This window comes from Marmota flaviventris, chromosome 12 (assembly GCF_047511675.1).
Source record: "Marmota flaviventris isolate mMarFla1 chromosome 12, mMarFla1.hap1, whole genome shotgun sequence".
NCBI classification, from domain to species: Eukaryota; Metazoa; Chordata; class Mammalia; order Rodentia; family Sciuridae; genus Marmota; species Marmota flaviventris.
In genome coordinates, this window is record NC_092509.1 from 62,844,900 (window position 1) to 62,866,026 (window position 21,127).

Genomic DNA, 21,127 nt, shown 5'->3' on the forward strand with positions numbered 1-21,127 from the left:
TACTAGCTATTTTAAGGCTAAATTCTTAATCACTTGAATTACATTTATATTTTTAAATTAAGCTTACCAACCAAAGAGATTTTCTTCTTTTTTTTAGAAAACTACTACCAATAAAATCTTATATATATTCATTACCAATTTTCAAGCATTTAGACTAGAGAAAAATCTCAAGTCAATGTGTTAGACTTAATATATCGCTAATCAGGACAATCAACTCCTACAAATCCCAAGGCCCTCCTGGAAATAAAAATAGAATTAATACTTTGAGACATACATGATAATGTGCTGGAACAAATGTTCCAGATGTTCATTGGAAACTCATGTTTGGATTTGTTTTGAATCTAGTCCAGATGGACAAAACTCAAAAAAAACAGGCCCTCATAACAAAATTCCCAATTTTGTATGTATTCTAACACTACGGTCACATATTTATATATCAGCCCTTAGGGTTTTCATTTCAAATAACTTTAAAAGACCTTCCCTGTCCCTGTAAAGTGATATGCACATGTTACAGGTGCAGAGTATATAATTTTAGATGATAAAGGAAAGGACACAGATGCAGAAAACAGAATCAGTGATAAGATCAGGATTAGAAGACTAAAATCATAATATCTAAATTAGCAAAAAACTTTGCTTAGACTTTTAAAACAAACTGCAGGTGAAGATGTACAATATTAAGAACATTTCAAACTGTTGCATACCTCTATTATTTCAAAAAGCAGGCCTGGCTCTATCACAATGATAACCTCATACTCGGCAGCATTTTTGCCAGGGATGCTTCCAAGAAATGAATCTCTCATTGCACAGGCGCTCTCCACTGCCTCTACCAGCCCAGGCTTCTTCCAGATAGAGCTTGTGCTAATCCATCCTGTGCGAAAAACACTCCTGGGTTCTTTAAAAAAAAGAGAGGGATGGTAAACTGACTTACATATATCCTAAAGTGTTCATAGAGCCCTAACCATTAAATATTTACCAATTAGTGGGAAATAAGAATTGTTATTTACGGTAAATATATAATAAAATATGGAGCCAACCTATTTGCAAAACATTCGTATCAGCAATGGGAAATATGTTACATTTAATCAAAAGATAAACTATATAGGAAGATCTCCAAAAAAAAAAAAAAAAGGATGCTTAGAAAAAATAAGAAAAATCCCAATATTAATAGCTCATCTATAAGATTATGAATGGCTTTTCCCTTTCTAAACAGTTTCTAATTTTCTTGAAATTAAGAAGGGTTTGTTTGATATACTTAGATGCTCCATTGTTTGGGGCATAGGTATTTATGATTGTTATGTCTTGTTGTATGTTTCTTTTCCCTTAAGCAGTATGAAATGTCCTTCTTTATCTCTTCTGACTAACTCTGGCTTGAATTCTACTTTATCTGATATGAGGATGGAAACCCTGCTTGTTTATGTGGCCCTTGTGAGTGATATGTTCTTTCCCATCCTTTCACTTTCAGTCTGTGGATATCTTTTCCTATGAGATGAGTCTCTTGAAGGCAGTATATTGTTGGATATTTTTTTAATCCAATCTGTCCCTCTATGTCTTTTAATTGATGAGTTTAGGCCAATAACATTCAGGGTTATTATTGAGCATGGTTTCTATTCCCAGTCATTTTTGTTTATTTTTGGTTTTCAACTAGACTTGGTTTTTTCTTTGATAGGTTTTTCCTTGAGTATAGTTCTTCCCTTTGCTGATTTTCAATGTTGTTTTTCATTTCCTCCTCACAGACTACTTTGTCAAGAATATTCTATAGTGTAGGCTTTCTCATTGTAAATTCTTTTAATTTATGTTTACCATGGAAGGTTTTTATTTCATCATCTAATCTTAAGCTTAATTTTGCTGGATATAAAATTCTTGGTTGGCATCCATTTTATTTCAGGGCTTGGTATATATTGTTCCAGGATCTCACAGCTTTGATGGTCTGGGTTGAGAAATCTGCTGACATCTGAATTGGTTTCCTCCTATACATAATCTGAAACTTTTCTCTTACAGCTTTTAAAATTCTATCCTTATTCTGTATGCTACTTCATGAGAATCTGTTGTAACTTTAAACATTTGGTGTCCTGTAAGCCTCTGTATTTGATTTTCCAATTCATTCTTCATGTTTGAGAAATTTTCTGATATTATGTCATTGGCTTGTATCTCTGTGCCTTCCTCTATCCCAATAATTCTTAGATTTGGTCTTTTCATGTTATCCCATTATTCTTGGCAGTTCTGTTAATGGGTTCTCACCATCTTCACTGTGTGACCAACTTCATTTTCAACATTATATATTTTGTCTTAATTGCCTGAGATTCTGTCTTCAAGTGATCTAGTCTGTTGGTGATGCTTTCTACTGAATTTTTTATTTGGTTTATTATTTCCTTCATTTCACTTTCTGTTTGTTTTTTTTTTTTTCCCTGAGAGTCTCTAACTCTTTCTTGAAATAATCTTTTGCTACCTGTATTTCCTCGAAATAATCTTTTGCTACCTGTATTTCCTCTCTTATCATCTCAATGTTGGAGTGGTCAACTGTTGCCTGTAATTGTTCTCTTAATTAAGCTTACTACATTCAGAAGAAAAGAACTATCATAAAAGTATTCACTAAAAGGCATTACATTTTAATAAAACTTAACATATATTATGGAACATTTATGAACATACTTAAGAAAGAATGATTTCTCAAAGGCCATTCTGAAATCATCCTACTCCTCTGGAAACAGGTGCAGAAACTACTACATGACCAAGACACATCATGTCACAAAGTATCATCACTATAGAAGAGTGAGTGAGGGCCCTTATAAGGAGGAGATAAAATCAGAAGTTGCACCCTCACTTTCTCATTTGGTGAGCAAATTAAGTGCTGCTTACCTTTAAGGTATGGTATGTGCTGGAAGACCTCTTCAGCCAAGTGAGGAAGAATAGGAGCAAAAGAACGAACCATCACATCCAGAATTTCATCTAATACAGTCTGACAAGAGCGTCGTTTGGGATCGTTTTCATTTTCACAATAAAGCCTGAAGGAGAATAACTTACTTGGCAACTGACACCAATTTATACATTATGATCACCAAGACAGGATCTACCTGCCTCAGGTTGAGTTTATTCCTACAATAGCTGATCTTGTGGCTCTAGTCATCTTATAATCAAAGACTGTTTTCATATAATTTTTGATAACTTGTTATCTATTCCACTTTTCACTTTCCAGATGTATCCAACTTAACAAAATCACCCATGCTCTGTTCAATTCTGGTTTTCAAGTAGAAGACAGCTAGAATCTAAACTGTTGTGTTAAAAGATAGTCAGTTAGCTATTGATATTTAAAATGTTACTCCCCACCCCCTGCAATGTATGAGTTACTTTCCCTATGTAGAAAGTGCTGAGGTGCTGATTGGGGCTAGTACCTCATACTGGACTGATACTAAAGATAACGCCTCCACTTGCACATCAGATCCATGAATGAAAGCTTAGCATCAAGCCCTCCTTGAAAGAGTGCCACTGACATTGTACAATGTTAGTATATAATTGCTCCTATATTTCTCTCTCTCCATACTCATGATTTGCAAGTCTGAGAACAAGCACTAACTCACGTAAGCACCAATCATTTAATGAACATCTACTTTATCACAGCACTAACCACATTACCCATATTTCATCCTTATAACCACATTAGGAGGTAAGGAAATACCATCCCCTTTTTATAGATGAATTGAGATCATCCTACAGGCTTCCCCAAATCATAAAGTGCGTAAGTGGCAAGGCACAAACTGATAATCAGGCTTAACTCTAGAGCCCAATCCCCATAACTGCACAATGTTGCCCATCTCAATCATCACTGTATTCCAACATTTGCCAAGCACAGATCAGGCACTCAAGAAACATCTGTTGAGTGTTTTCATATTGTGTCATACATACCTATCCTTGATTATGCTGAAATAAAAGTTGGAGAGTTCTCTAGTATAAAATGCTTTTAATAGTCGAACAACTTTTCCAAAATCATATTGTTTGTATGAGTCGTTAATCTAGAGGACAAAGTCAAAATAAATTCAGAAGCTGGGGTAACAAGTGAAAATGGAAGTCATTATAAGCAAAATACGTTCCTTCAAAAATATGCCTCAAAGGTAGACAAAAAACAGACAATAAAGCAAGAACTCCTGATAATCTTCCAAACATCCTTTTTGGACAACAAATTTGATTACACTTAGAAAATACCCACTGTTCTACTCTGGAAACTACAAAATAATACTCCTCAAGAACAGGATCAGGCCAGGCACAGTGGCACACACCTGTAATCCTAGCAGCTGGGAAGGCTGAGGTAGGAGGATCCCAAGTTCAAATCCAGCCTCAGCAACTTAATGAGGCCCTAAGCAACTCAGTGAGACCCTGTCTCTAAATAAGATACAAAAAGGAACTGGGGATGTGGCTCAGTGGTTAAGTGCCCCTGGGTTCATTCTCTGGTACCAAAAACAAAACAAAACAAATCCCACCAGGATCAAGGTTTTCCTTTATTTATTTATTTTTTGTGGTGCAGGGGATCAAACCTAGCAACCTGTTAGGCAAGCACCCTATCAGCCCTCAAGTTTTTTTGTTTTTTGGGGTTTTTTTTTGGTACTGAGGATTGAATTCAGGGGCACTCAATCACTGAGCCACATCTCCAGCCCTATTTTGCATTTTATTTAGAGACAGGACCTCACTAAATTGTGTAGCACCTCACCATTGCTGAGACTGGTTTGAACTTGTAATCCTCCTGTCTCAGTCTCCTGAGTGGCTGGGATTACAGGCGTGCACCGTAGTGTCCAGCTAGCCCTCAAGTTTTAAGTGATAAAATCATGCCATTTTTTTTTTAAATAGCATAAAATAGAACATCAGCACCATAGTTAGTTAATGTTCCCTCATTTATGTTTCAATTATTTTTGGTTTGAGCAAAGAAGCTAGTGTGTGTGCCTCTGACTTGGGGCACATTGAAGCATATAAATTCCAATTTTAAGAAAATAAATTATTTGTGTATGTGTGTGCATGTGTGTAAATGAGCAAATGTCTTAGGGGACATAAGAGTAGTCACCTCAGTTATTTCTGTCCAGTACGATGAGGTGCCTACCTCCAGATAAAATATAACTCTCTTCCTTCTTGTTGGAGAAACAGAGCTGATCTTTTCCTCTTGAGAGAAGTCTGGTCTACAGGGAAGCCTGGACCTGCCTACTGTTTCCACCAGGTACTCTGAAGTCTTTTAAGACTCCAGGAAAAGATATTAGAATACCTCATATCTACAGGCACCTAGGAATGTACAGGATTCAGCAAGTATAGCTTTTCTCAAGAGGCTCTCATTACTATTTCTAGCAAGATTTCTTCCACTTAAATGAAAACAATTTTTTAACACACAATAGTGCTAAAATTTCCATTTCCCAAAAATCTTATTAATTAACACATACCTTGCTTGCTAAATCCTGCAGTAAATGCAGCATATACTGGTCTATGACATACATTTGGTTGACAGGGACAGAATCCGTTTTGGGGTTGAAGCCAGCCACGTTTCCCAAAAGAAAGCGAAGTGTATTCCTAAGCTATTCATAATGAGAAAATGTACACAGTTAAAAAAAAAATTATGAACCCTTCATTTTCACCAAAAAATCATTTTATAAATCTATAATTTGCATACAACTTTGACACTTCCTTTAAGGGAAAATTTTAAAAAATTATATCATTCCTAAAAAAGGCTATGAATGTACAAAATCTCATTCCAATAGCCCAGTTACAGAAACAATCATAGGATTTTATGCCTAATGACTAAATTTTTATTTTTACATCTTTAGAGAAAATCAACTTTTAATACTATAGTTTATTCACACGTAAAGGTGAGCACATGTTTTTTCACCTAATTCACAGGTAAAGATGAAGATAAATAAAATAAATATGAAAAGTCATTAAATATAAGAACAGTATACAAAATAAAATTTATATCAGATTATGCTTTTTCACATAGTAAATTAACAAAGTATAAAAAGACTTTATATGTAAAATTTTTAACATTACTATTATTGTTTTTAAATAAATTAACACAGGGTATTTTAAAATGCGTGGAACATGTGAACCATTTTCATTCAGTTCTGCAATGTCAAAAAAAAGTGCCTCATTCTTTACAATGATTTAGTTTTCACTCAGAAATAGGAAGAATAACGGCTCTAACCTTATTAATATCATCTCTAGCAGCATTGAGAGCAGATGGACCAATTGTCACTTCAGTGAAGACATTGGACTCAGCCACCCACCAGCGAAGAACATCAGCACCATAGGGAGGCTCTTTGCTTTGATCCTTTTCATTGAGAAAAGATACAATCAGAATGGCTTTCAATTCCTATTAGTTGAATAAATGCTTTACATAAAACTCTTATTCAGAACCATGTTTGAGCACAATGTAAGTATAAAGTATACCAGCACTGAAATGAAATACAAGCTAACAATTTCCAATCAGACTACATCTAAAAACAACAAAGCCAGCCATAGTGGTTACTGTAACCTTAGTAGCCTAGGAGGCTGAGGCAGGAGGATCACAAACTCAAGACCAGCCTAAACAATCTGGTGAGGCTCTATCTCAAAATAATAATAATTTTTAAAAAAAGAGCTGGAGAGTGGTAGAGCACACCTAGGTTCAATCCCCTGTACCAATCAAGTACTCAATGAATAATTAAAAATAGAAAAGAGGAGATAGTACTCTGTGGTCTTGTTCAATGCATAGCTGGGAATACCTAGTGTACTCCCAATCATCTACAATAGTTGGCACAAAGCAGTGTAGGCAGTGGGGTGGTCCTTGATGGGGAAGGAAAGAGGAAGGGGTGCTTTCCCTTTCACTATTCCCTAGGAACTCTGTACATAAAGCAATGAATGTAGGGATGGCAGTAAAAAGCCACAGGAGCAAGACAACAGATAAAAGTTTTCTATTAAGAAAGCAACTCTAAAAAAATCCCCAAATTATCAGCAACCCCAGACCTAACATCTTGCTGTAAAGTTAAGGTATATAACTTCAAGAATAAATGTAATGTGAGTTGAGAAGTTGTGATCTTTTTGTCCTTCTGATTTCCACTTAATTATAAAATAACAGGTTACACATACTGTAAGCTCAAGTGATAAAAGGAATAATATTACTTAGGACCTAACACTGGAGATTCAGACCTGAAATATGTCAAAAGGAACATAGTTCCAGCTCTTTCTTTTTTCTTTAAAATCATGTATTACTTAAGATTTTAGATTTACAACATGGTCAAACATCATCTATTTTTTTTTTAAGAGATCGAGAGTTGTAATGTTGCAGAAGGCCTCAAATTCCTGGACTCGAGTACTCCTCCTACTGCTCCTTCAGTGACAGGACTGCAGGCTACAGGTGTGTACCAACATACCCATCACATCCTGGGTTTTTATTGTTTCTTTTTAAATTTTCTTTTTATACTGAAGTGACCATATTTAAAAGTTTTTTTTGTTGTTGTTGTTTGTTTTTTACATTGAAATTTAAAAACAACCTGGCCCTGGAGTGCCCACTCTTAAGGACTTGGACCAATAATTTAAGAGCCTTAAAACAAAAATAAAATATATTTTAGGGAAAAACTTACTTGTCCTCCATTGATGACAATATCAGGATCAATAACATTCCCAAGAGACTTAGACATCTTTTCTCCCTTTTCTCCAAGGGTAAATCCATGAACAACCACTGACCTAAGGAGACAAATCAGTTTAATTGAGCATTTTAGTTTAGCATAAAAATAGTGGATAACAGTTTTTCTCAATAGCCTAATGCTTGGCAATTTATGCATCATGACTGTTAAAAGTAAGCTCTTTAACTAAACACAGAAAAACTTTTTAATGTTTTTGTTCATTAAATAAATTTTTCCTGACTTCTGATATGCACTGACTTTGATCACTGAAATAAACCAAGAAAAAGCATGGCTTAAAAGAGCAGATTTAAAAACAAAACAAAAACAGATTATCACCTCAAAATGACTTTCTGTGGTAAGACATTGTTATAGATCGTGGCCGCCATTAGAAGATGGCGCCGGCTTCCACTGTGGCCTGTGGTAAACAACTCCTTTTATGGAGAGTTGGCGCGTAATCCCTTACCACCCTATGAGAGAGATCCACGTGGCGGCTTAGGATTGGGATGCAGGGGGCTTTATTAAGCTGTGCTTGGGTGTGTCGGGTGCGGGCGCTAGAAGATGATACATGACTCAAGGCCTAAATAAACTGTTGAAAGAAGAATCCTGTGTCGTGTTTCCCTTGCTGGCGAGGGGTCGCGACAACTTTCAAAAAGACTACTTGAGAAAACCCGTATCCACTCTTCTGTTGTTTTTAAAAGCATGTTACATAAGAAACAAATACATGTAAATTGTTCTGGGATGGGTTCTCATTGTAAGATAGCAAAAATCTCAAGATGCTTAAGAAAATTTCTGATTCAACTTCTGCCCACAGATTTGAATGAGGAAAAGCAAGTATCTGTACTAAGCAAAAATCCCTGATTTAATAACGTTCCCGGGTAAAGTTTCAATTGGTTAGTCAATGTTGGTGTCATAAATGGAAGGACACTTGAACTCAGGCTGTCTCCTGGCATATCCTTCCCAGCACCCGGGTGGAGTCTTACCACAGTGTAAAATCTACCTGCACAAAGTCTTCACAGCTCCTCCAGTAATGCTGATATTCTCTTCTAGGATGTAGCCAGAGTGACAAGACACCTTTTTATTGAAGTCTCTTTTCTCTCTTTTTTTTTTCTTATTTTAAATTCTTATTTTTTTAATGTGACAGGAGACTGTCGCACTTTATTCATACACACATTTTATAAACATATGTAAATACAGTTTTCACACATTATCTGTCTACTACCCAGGATAGTGCTTCAACCTGGCAGGCACTCAATAAAGGCAAATCATGCTGACTGTTTAGATCAGGCACAAACACTTACTTGAAAGGCACTTTTTTCCTTGCTGCCACACTTGTTAATAAGGAAGATTGGAACCAACCCCCGAGCTGGTCTTTTCCTTCCAAGTACAAATCTGCTCTTTGGTTGGTACCTGAAAAATAAATATTACAAAAAAGATAGAAATTTAAGTTAGTTAAAATAAGAAAACAATAATGAGTATCATCAAAACATTAAAGCTTCCATCACATTATCCATTTCTTGCGTCATGCTCTACCCAGAGACCAAACTGCATTTACTTGATCTATTACACCACCGCCATTTTATGAGCCAAAATAAAGATGATGAACCTTTGAGTAACATCTTCCAAAGCACAACTAAGACACTCTTTAAATAAGGGGCTGAGTCATAATAATTATCAATATTAGCATTTCAAATTAAATATGTAATGAAAATATCATTTTCTTAATGCAACAAATATTTGCTGAGCATCCAACAACTTTACATTTAATACATTTAATTCTTGTGTCAACTCTAATAAAAATAGGTATCATTTTCCCCACTTTACAGATGAGGAAAGTGAGGCAGGTTCTATGACAGTAAGTAGTCCAGCTGTACTTTGAACCTGTAGTCAACCTGGCACTGGAGTGCCCACTCTTAATCAAGAAGTCATACTACTTGAATGAGCCTTATCTTAATAATAAGACAAAAACGAATTGTTACAAAAATCAAGTTATTAACTTGTAATTTGACAATGAGTTAGTCAAATGATGGGCAAAATGTAAAAAAGCTATGTCGATAATTCTGTCTCAATTTTGATAGGACACATTTGCAAGCTTGAGAGGTACTTTATTAACAATAGTTAATTTGACAGTTAATAATAAGAAAATGGACAACCTACTGATGACATAAGTGACAATTATTTCTGGCACATGCCTATAATCTGTAATTCCATCAGCTCCAGAGGCTGAAGCAGGAGGATAGCAAGTTCAAAGTCAGCCTTGGAATTTAGCAAGGACTTCAGCAACTCAGTGAGACCCTGTCTCTAAGTAAAATACAAAAAAGGGTTGGGGACGTGGCTCAGTGGTTAAATGCCCCTGGGTCCAATCCTTGATACCAAAAAATTAAAAGATTCATCAAGGATGCTTAATTGCTAGGTGAAAATTGAGAAATCAAGACATTTTCAAAGTCTTAAAGGATCTTCCTACAAAATACTTATTACTGATAATTTGGTGGGGGAAGATGGGAAGGCTTTACAATAAAGAAAAGTGGCTGGCATCATGGTGTATGCCTGTAATCCCAGCTATTTAGGAGGCTGAGGTAGGAGGATTTCAAGTTTAAGGCCAGCCTAGGCAACTTAGTAAAGTCCTGTCTCAATAAACAAAAAATTTTAAAAAGAGGGCCTAGGGATGTTAGTGGTAGAGTGCTTGCCTACCAAGTGCAAGGCCCTGGATTCAATCCACAGTACTGAATAAAAAAACGAAACAAAAAACCCTGGCAGTTACTACCTCAACCAAATGATCGAAGTTAGACATCACCAGAAACAAGACTGACAGCTATCATGCAACTTAACATAATAAACTGAGGAGGACACGACCCCACTCTGTGATACCCATGCCAAAGGCATAACCTAAATCTCATCATGAGTGCACATCATACAAACCCAAATAGGCTGTGCTCTGATGAATGTCAAGGTTATGAAAGACAAAAAATGAGGGAACTAAAGAGAGGTGACAACTACGTGTGACCTGTGATCCTATACTGGATCCTGGATTTTTTTTTTCCCCTCCCTTTTCCATAAAGGATTGTACTGAGTAAAATTTCAATAAGGTCTGTAGACAGGTAGAGAGTTAACAGTATAGAATCAATGTCAATTTGCCGATTTTGGTATGTATATTGGTTATATGATACTGTCCATATTTTTAGGAAATAACACTAAAATTATAAGAGATATAAAATTGTTTTCTCTATGTGCTCTACTTACACTGAGAGGATACAGAAAGCAAATGTAGTAAAACTGGTAATAGAAAATCTAGATGAAGGGCATGTAGGAATTTTTCATATTACTTTGTGACTTCAAAATAAAAAAGTTCGGGGGCTGGGGATGTGGCTCAAGCGGTAGCGCGCTCGCCTGGTATGCGTGCGGCCCGGGTTCGATCCTCAGCACCACATACCAACAAAGATGTTGTGTCCGCCGAGAACTAAAATAAATAAATAAATTTAAAAAAAAAAAATAAAAAAAATAAATAAATAAAAAAGTTCTCAAAATTGGGGCATGAGGTTAGTGAGGAAAATTACTTCCATACATTAAATTCAAATTCACAACTTTAAAAAGGCCTATATCCCTTTTACTTATGAAATGATGATTTTTTTCCTTATGTCCTAGATGATTTTTTCCCTTATGTCCTAATATTGAAGATTCAGAGTTGTAATTTTTATGTGAAAAAGATGAGCATGGAAGTACAGAGACAAAATTAAACCAGCTCAATTCAACCAATATTACCCAGTACCCATTACATGCATTGTGCTACACTCTGAGGGGAAAACTGAAGAAATGTGGTCTCTGGCCTCTCAGAGAAACATCTAGTAGGGTAGATTTTATGTTAGCAAGAAATAACTAGGAGGCTGGTGATGAAGCTCAGTGATAGGGCATGCTTAAAGTCCTTGGCTCAATCCCCACCCAGCACTGAAAAAAAAAAAAAAAAATTGTGACAAGTGTTACCATGGTAAAACAGAGAATTCAGTCCAGTCTGTGCAATTGGGAAAATACAGAAAGGTAAATGCACATACAACAAAAACAATAACAGGTTAGCCTCAACATCTAGAATGCTTCAGCTATGTCTTTTGTTTCCCCTTCCTCTACTGACTCATAACCACTTGTTCCTATTTAAGCTTTTATACGGCCAGTATAAAAATCCCATTCCACTCTAAAATGTTAACTCCCTACTGGTAGCCACATTTTGATACAGCAATTTTCAATAAGATGAAAAATAATAGAAAATTCAAGGGAATCCTTTTCTGAAATGAGTTGGTAATGCAGTAGCAAGAAGCAGCCCTAACCCTTTCATCTCTTTGAGAAGTGCCTCCTCTGGTCTCGTAAAACAATCGCTCATAGTCCAACATCATAGAAGTGAACCAAAGTTCTGTCACCCTGCAGCACATACTGTTTCCAAACCTTGAAAAACACATCTATGAAACAACGGGCTTCCTCTCAGATCCTTGCTAGTTTAAAAAATTTTCATTTTAAGAAAACCAGTTCCAGAGCTGGAGTTGTGGTTCAATGGTAGAGTGTTTGCCTGGCATGCGTGAGATTGTGGGTTCCATCCACAGCACCGCATATAAATAAACAAATAAAATTACAGATCCATTGACAACTAAGAAAAATATTTCAAAAAAAGAAAGCTAGTTGCTGCCTAAGGATTCATGGTACTCAGAGTATAAGAATCTGAAGACTGTCCAGGGGCTAGATTCCGACCACCAGCGTCCCAGTACCTGTGGTGCTTACTGACTTGGGGGTCTTGGCTAAATCTTTCCATGCTCTCATTTTTTTCTTCAGCAAAATGGGAATGACACCTGTATTTACCTACCTCAAGAGGCTGTTAGAGAGATTAAAGAAGTGTAAGACATAGGAAACCTCTAGTAATTGTTAATTATTACTAAGATTTGCCATGAAGGGCATTCTGATATCTCCTGACAGAATTACAGAAGATTGTTTCTGGTATAGTCTTTCAGTTTCACATGAAATAACACTTGTAAAAATAAAATCATATTAAACTATTTTTAAAAATACATGGTCTCTGATCCTTCCCTAGAAGTACATATTATAATATTCTAATAAAATTACTAGGACACCAGCCTACTAGAAGCATCACAACAAAACAGGTAATACATACTAAGGGTAAGGTCTCTGTGTTTGTATCTTTCCCATTCTCACCTATTTGAAAATTGTTGGAACTGGGTAAAAAGTTAAATATCATTCAAGATAATTTCTGGAAAGAAAGACTTTTAAGATGCTACATGGACTGGAAGTGTAGCTCAGTGGTAGAGTGCTTGCCTAGTATGTACAAGGTCTTGGGTTCTATTCCTAGCACCAAAAAAAAAAAAAAAAAAAAGATCCTATGTGAGATTGGGCTTGGTGGTACATGCCTATCTGTCTATATAATCCAGCTACTTAGGAGTCTAAGGTGGGAGGATCAGTTGAGCTTAAAAGTTCACAAGCCAACCTAGACAACACAGTGAGGACTTGTCTCAAGAAAAAAAGGTGTGAAATTAGTGGGAAAACAGTGGGGATGGGCTGTCTGGGAGTAGCAAAACTCTGGAAAGGAATGAAAATATAAAGCTTGCTGGAACTTCCAAACACAAAGGTAAAAATGGCAAGAAATACAAAGCATAGCTAAACCCAAGTGCTACTTCACTGTAGATTTATTTAATGAACAACTTTATATCATTCACTATTGGGACTATTTCCTAAAAAGTTTGTCTTTAGTACTGCTTATTTTTTCTAACAAAAGTACATTCTTAGAAATTTGGAAAACTTTCAGGAAGAACATTAAGATTCATGGATATTCCCACTACACAAAGATAATAGATCTCATAGTAAAAAAAAAAAAAAATTAGAATTTGTATGATCAGTAGTAAGTATGGAGTTTTACACTTCCAGGAAAAGTGGCCCTTTACCACGTGGTCAAAAAAGTATTTCTATCATAGTAACTTTAGATTTTAGGAAAATTATGAAAATTCATATTTAGAAAGAATAATAAACTATTCAATATCTTTGAGATTGTGATTTAGGCATGCAAGTAACTTAAAAAATAACTCGGGGCTGGAGGTATAGCTCAGTGGTAGAGTACTTGCCTAACATGTGTGAGGCACTGGGTTCGATCCTTAGCACCACATAAAAAAAATAAATAAATAAAATAATGGTATTGTATCCATTGATAACTAAAAAAGATACTTAAAAAAAAAAAGAAGAAATCAACCATAAAAATTACCATAAAAAAAACATTTAAAAATGTTTGAATTCATTACAAAATTTAAATTCATGAATTTTGACAAGATTTTTGTATTTAACTAAGGAAACAAATTGTATTACCAGCACAAGCAAATATGGCAAAACTATGCTTAATCTGTGTAACAACTGAAAATAATTTAAACCAAAAATAATCTCTAAATATATGCTGAAATGTAATAATTAAAATTTGAAATTAAGCTCTTTAATATTGCACAAGCCCTTAAAAGTGACTTTTTAAAAAGAAGTTATTTAAAAATCTAAATTGTTAGTCTAATTTTGTTTGAAAAAACTGACCTCTTTTCTGTATTTATATTTATTTCTCTATAAAAAAAAATTTAAAAGGAAGTAGAATAAGTATTTTAAAACACTATTATTTAACAGGTGAACAAATAAATAATCTATGGTTTATTTAGACAATGGAATATTAATCAGAGTCTAAAAACATAAGCCATCCAATAAGGAAGAGACATGGAAGAAACTTAGATGTATATTAAATGAAGTGAAAAGGCTACATACTGTATGATCCCAACTATGACACAGGAAAAGTAAACCTATAAAAAGACCTTTTTAGACAATAAAAAGAACAATGCTTGCCAGGCACAGTGGCTCACTGTAATCCCAGCAACTCAGGAGGCTGATGCCAGAGGATCACAAGTTCAAAGCCTGCCTCAGCAACTTAGAGAGGCCCTGAGCAACTCAGCAAGGTGAGACCCTGTGTCAAAATTTAAAAAATGAAAAGGACTGGGGATGGGGCTTAGGGGTTGAACACCCCTGCATTCAATCCTGGAATTCCCCAAAGAAGATCAGTGGTTGCTAAAGAACAGCATGGAGGGAAGGATAAATAGGTGTAGCACCCGGAGTTTTGGGATGGTGTAGTTACTATTCTGTACGACATTACAATGCTAGGCACATACCATTGCACATTCGTCTAAACCCACAGAACGCATACCACCAAGAGTGAACCTAGTGTAAACTATGGGCTTTGGGTGATAATAAGGTATCAAGATAGATTTATCACTGGGCACTGTGGCTCAACAATTGGGCTGAGGCAAGAGAATTACAAGTTTGAGGCCAGCCCAGACAACTTAGTGAGATGCACCCTGAAAATAATAAAAATTAATAATAAATAAATAATTGCTAGAGGTATAGCTCAGCAAAAAAAGTGTCCTGGGTTCAATCCCCAGGTACACACACACACACACACACACACACACACAAAATAATAATAATAAATTAATTAATTAATAAAAGATTTATCTATTATAACAAATGCAAATAACTTAATACTCTGGTGGAGTATTAAGAGTGGGAGAGAATAGCCTGTCAGTGGGTAAGTCATATGATAACTGTACCTTTAGTTCAATTTTGCTGAGAACCTAAAACTATTCTAAAAAATAAAGTTTACTGGTCTGGGTTGTAGCTCAGTAGGAGAGCGCTTGCCTAGCATGTATGAGGCACTGGATTTGATCCTCAGCATCACATAAAAATAAATAAATAAAAGGCAAGCTGTCCATCTACATACAAAAAATTTAAAAATCACACATACATTAAATATTTTTAATCATACTAATGCCTTCAGTGAATGTTTACACAATGTTTTAGATACAAAGGTATCACTTTTTACCTATAAAATGATTCATTTAAAAATGTCATTTCCTTTTTTATCTTGTTTTTTAATTATTTTCTTTTTTTGAATTGTAGATGGACAAATACCTTTATTTTATTTATTTATTTTTATGTAGTGCTGAGGATCAAACCCAGGGCCTCACCCATGTGAGGCAAGCTCTCTACCACTGAGCCACAGCCCCAGGCTGCCATTTCCTTTTAGAAAGTTTTCTTGTTTCGAATTTATTGACTTTGAATTCACAAGGAAACAGGTACTTGAACTGATGTCAAAACTTAACAAGCCAAATCTCTTTCACTGCTATAAAACATATCAGCAGAAAGTAAAACCAGTTATGTATGCTAACTAATCAAATTCAGTTTGTAGAAGATACAAATGAAGACTAACAGCTAAAATTAGGCTCAAAGAAAGCTCAGCTTGTTTTATAATAATGTACTCTCAAAGAAATATACATTGACTCATTTTACATTTGAGAACGAAAATTACAGTTAACACTTCTCAGAAAAGTAGGTGACTTTAAAAAAAAAAAACTTTATGGATTTTCAAACTATGAATTCACCTAGTACCTGGCTCTCTTCCCCACTACACTTTCTGCCTATCTTGAGATTCTTATCATGAAATAAATGGGAGGAAAATAGAATCAAATGTTACCTGAGTATCATACTTCTTACTGATTTATCTTTTAAGGTTTTTATTGAGAAGAGATAATGAGTTAACAAAAGTAGAAACTACAGCCTAAGATTAAGTACATCATATATATTTAAATGACAAATGAATTTTCTTCGAAGTCAATTACTTAAATACAACAGGAAAGCAAAAAAAAAAAAAAAAAAAAAAAAAGATTTATTAAGTAGGTACATTTTTACCACTAATTTAACTTAATAAAAAATTTGTCATGGTCAAAATTATTTGGTTAAGAAGATCACACACTAAACCAGGTGTGGCAGTGTACACCTATAATTCAACAACTTCGGAGACTGAGTCAGGAGGATTGCAAGCCTGAGACCAGCCTCAGCTATTTACCAAGGCCCTCAGCAACCTAGTAAGACCTTGTCTCAAATAGGAAAAAAATTAAAAAGGGGCTGGGGATGTGGCTCAGTGGTAAAGTGCCCCTGTATTATAATCCCCAGTACTAAAAAGAAAAAAGAAAAACATATATATTAAAAAAAAAAAAAAAAAGAGGAAGAGGAACACATACTAGGGACTGGTTCAATAGTAGAACACTTGCCCAGCATTCATGAGGCCTTGGGTTGATCCCTAGCAGAACAACAACAACAAAAAAGAGAAACAGTATGACTAAATTCAGCACTCAACAACAGCATGCAAGTTTTAATGACAGTTTTGTGCAGTTTACAGCCCAGTTAATGGGTCCAGCACTTACAACATTAATAACAGAACTACTTGAGAAATAAAGCAACACTGCTAGCAGTATTAATTCTCACTAAGAACAAAGCAGTGAATGACCCTTGAAATACATTCCATAAGCAGCTTTACCTTTGGCACTCTTTCCTAGAATTCAGGGTGCTGCCCCAAACATGCTAGCAGGAAACTCATCTTTCTGCTGCTATATAATCTGCCATGAGCAGTGTCATTTGCCTAAATTTTCCATATAATGCACAAAAACAAAGTACCTAAACTTGCAATATTTTCTCTCATATATACTTTGAGAAAAATAATTATGAAATAATACTATTGAAAATTATTATATAAAAATTAATGTAATATATTTGTGCATTATGAATTATTATGTACATTTTAGTTATCAGAGAATAAGCATGCATTTACATGCATTTTTTTCATATTTCCTAAGCTGAAAGAAAGGTCCAAATAAAAGAAATATATTTACCTATATTTATGGAATAGGAATCATACTGCTGGGCTTTCAACAGTGAAGCCCAGTATCAGAAGTATATTTCACGTAAAACTTGAGGGTAAGTCCTTTCAATGCCTTTAACAATGGCCAATTGTACAGTGAGTTATTCTCCCCACATTCCCCTGTTCAGAAAGCAAAGCTATCTGATCCATCATTGAGCCCCAAACTCTGCAGCCCCATCTTTAATTTCACAGTGCTGACAAGGCTCGTTTTTTTTACTCTTATGTCCGACTTTACATGTCGTATCCTTAAGGATATTGCTCTCAAATATCTCCACACATCTTCTAAGGTGTGCCTTCTACTACTGTGCTCTTCTAATTTTTGTCCATGGTCTCTTCTTTGTCTTTATACTATGAGTCAAAATTGACCCTAACTATGAGGTAGGTAAATAATTAGTCTGTTATTTCTATAAAGAGGGGGGAAAAATGTGAAAGGGTCAATGCAGTGTGGAAGAATGAGAACTGAATATCAGCTCAAGTTCCACTTAATCTGGCTCTAACTCAATCTCATTTTCTCTTCTAAAAAATGATGGCATCAGATTATTTCAGGGATTTCCAAACTTTATTTTAGGAAACTGGATGCTTTCAGATTGCTATACAAACCAAGGAGAATTAGCCAGTTACAAGGAGGAGAAAATTCCTATTCTTTTCCATCTATTTAATGTACTAAGATTCTAATTAAAATTTCACCTTGAAAATCACACAAGCAAAAAAACAAAAAGTTTGGAAATCATTGGATCATATGACTGCCAAAGGATCCTTCTAGGTCTACAATTATGTTATAATAGAAGATCTACTTCTTATAAAGCAAACAAAAGTTTTTGGTTACAGATCTCTTCTAAGTAATATTTCTGTGTTTTCAAAACTTCTCAATTGGCATATAATCTATTTTTAAAAACTTACCTGGAAGAACATAAGACCATGAAGTTCCACTGTCAAACCAGATGTCCAAAATATCCTGACCTGGCATATATTCCAAAGCATCAGGGCCACCAACCTAATAAGATAGTGCAAAAGCATTTTAATTTTACAAAGACCACAATATAGCCACTAAGTACCCAAAGAATTTTAAGAAAGTGAAAAACATGGGCTGGGATTGTGGCCCAGTGGTAGAGTGCTCGCCTACAATGCATGGGGCACTGAGTTCGATCCTCAGCACCACATAAATGTAAAATAAAGATATTGTATCTACCTAAAACTAAAAAATAAATATTCAAAAAAAAGAAAGTGAAAAACAGACATTCAATTCACATTTTTCAATAACATCTAAACATTTTTAAGCATTTTACAGTTCAATTACAACTCTCGCCATTTGCATGTAGAAGTGACTATGGCCACTTAGTTATATACATCTACCAATGTAGTAAAATAGTTGCTGTTTTTTAAAAAGTTCTTGAAATTAATTTCTAGTGTGGATTTTTTGATGTGTGATGTAATCTGTTAACTCCACATCAGATCCTAAAAAGTCCTGATGTACCAATGTTGGGGGCTGTTCTCATAATTATCTACTTAGTCAACCCAATCAGTCAAAAATCAATCCCAGCTCCCAAAGAGATAAATGACCTTACTGTTCCATGCTTTGTTAAATACTATGTTTCCATTGCTAACAAAATGTCCAATGTTCAAACTGCATTTGCTTAGAATTCATAGTAAATAAATTTATTAACTTTACATGACATTATAATCATACCTTTTAATTCAGAGAACTCTTACGTTGTCATTGTCATGAAAAACATACAAAGGCTGTCAAATACAAATAGCAGTTTACCTGAGATAAGACTTGTTTTGGAAGAAGTTGCTCAGGGGGAAGAGTCCACCAGATATCACTGCCATGTTGTTCCACTAGTTTAATAATATGTTCAATGGTTTGGCTATTTTGGGGGGGAAAGGAAGAATTTTTCAATTTACTATAATAATGAATAATAAAATTTTAAATTATATTATCTTTTCCTTTTTCCTGAACCTTAGTTCAACTACATGCTTATCTGGCTGCTGCCATAATTTAAATTCAAACTAATTAAGTAAAATTAATCATATATCCCTATAAAAAGGAAAAAGAAAAAGATTTTTTCTGATCTATACTTTTAATATACTATGATATTTTCTGATCTGCCTATTTCAGTTCATGATTTCCTATTTCATGATTTCCCCATTTCTATTTTCTATCTAAGTACCTATACTCAAAACCTCCTAATTGCCCTGCCTCCTTCAATTTCTGGCCAAATTAAACCAACAAATTTAGTCAGTTCCACCTTGGAAATATTACAGTTGTTTCCATTGATACCGTATTAATGCAATCTTACTGCTTCAATATTAGATTGATGCAATGATCTGACATTTCCCCTACTCTCATCCCTTTATTTGCCTGATACACCTTGAGATGGATGCATTCCTAAACTGCTTTTGATTACACAAATTCTCCATTCAAAAACTTTCAAGGGCTCCCTTCCTGCTTACAGAACTAAGTTCAAATCCACCTGTGTAAGAGGCAATACCATAGTAGAGTACAGACCTTCAACAGCAGATATTTAGGCTTCTGTTCTCCATCACTATGGTCATGACCATGTACAAAAACTAAAACTCTTCTAACATTCAGCTCTCCTCTCTGTTAAGAAGAATAATCCAATTCATTTTTTTTTAAATCTACTGAGCATCTCCAATTTCTTCAGCAGTGTTCTAGAACTAGAGATACTGCACTTAACAAAACAGATGAGATCCCTGCCCTAATGGAACTTACATTTTAGTGAGCCTACATATGTCCCTCAGAACAACTGCAATAAATGAGACCATACATGTACACTTCAAAACAGTGCCCATCACATGGAAGAATGCCAATAACTGTATATCAAATGAATAACTGTGTGAAGATATATAGTTATAAATTATTTGAAAATTAGAGCCAGGAAAAAAATTTATACTAAAGCTACTCACAGCAATTACATACTTTTAATATAATATTTGTATTACAGCTTTGTTAATATTATATAGCTTCCTCTAGTTGCTTTCCTTTTAGTCAGGGTACATACAATGGGCAAGAGCATGGACCTACAAGTCAGACAATTTGGGTTTAATTTCTGGCTCTAACCCACTTACTAGACATGTAACCCTGGGCAAGGTACTGAGTATTATGAACCTTGGTTTCCTCATTTGTAAAATGCAATAAAAAGGGCATCATTTAGAGACTTATTATGAATATTAAATTTTCTATTTTTAACTTTTTTGTGGTGCAAGGGATCAAACCCAAGGCCTCAGGCAAGCATGTGCTCTACCACTGACTTATATCCCCAACCTCATTATGAATATTAATTAGGTGGATATAAATAATGTAGAACAAAGAATGACTCACTCATTTTTATATGTACATAAGCATTAGCTATTACTTAAAATAATTATTTTAAACCAGATAAATTTAGATGGTTCATTTTATGTTAATCAAATACCAGAACACACAACTATATTAACATTTTATATATATACACACACACATATGTACATATATATATATGCGTGTGGGTATGTGTGTGCGCGCACGCTCGTGCGTGCGTGCATAGTTTTCTTTTTCTGCAGTTCCAAGAATCAAACTCAGGGCCTTATACTTGCCGGACAAGCACTCTACCACTGATCCACAACCCAGCCCAGTAACTAAGAATTTAATATAGGTCCAAAGGACTTAATGGAAATGGAAATAGTGAACAGGAAAAAGTATTAAGTTCTAAATCTCCATCTGCGTCTTACTAAT

General features: G+C 34.9%; 1 protein-coding gene across 1 annotated transcript in view; it reads right to left on the bottom strand.

Annotated features, from left to right (window-relative positions):
* Window positions 1-21,127, bottom strand: part of Iars2 (isoleucyl-tRNA synthetase 2, mitochondrial) — a 56,433-nt gene that overhangs the window by 3,141 nt on the left and 32,165 nt on the right. Inside the window, exons 13-21 of the mRNA XM_027934775.2 lie at window positions 19,157-19,259; window positions 18,292-18,385; window positions 8,927-9,035; window positions 7,587-7,689; window positions 6,170-6,295; window positions 5,415-5,546; window positions 3,901-4,007; window positions 2,857-3,002; window positions 702-892 (exon numbers count right to left, since the gene is read on the bottom strand). Of these exons, the coding sequence (XP_027790576.2) occupies window positions 702-892; window positions 2,857-3,002; window positions 3,901-4,007; window positions 5,415-5,546; window positions 6,170-6,295; window positions 7,587-7,689; window positions 8,927-9,035; window positions 18,292-18,385; window positions 19,157-19,259 (1,111 nt within the window). The remainder of the gene's footprint in view (window positions 1-701; window positions 893-2,856; window positions 3,003-3,900; window positions 4,008-5,414; window positions 5,547-6,169; window positions 6,296-7,586; window positions 7,690-8,926; window positions 9,036-18,291; window positions 18,386-19,156; window positions 19,260-21,127) is intronic.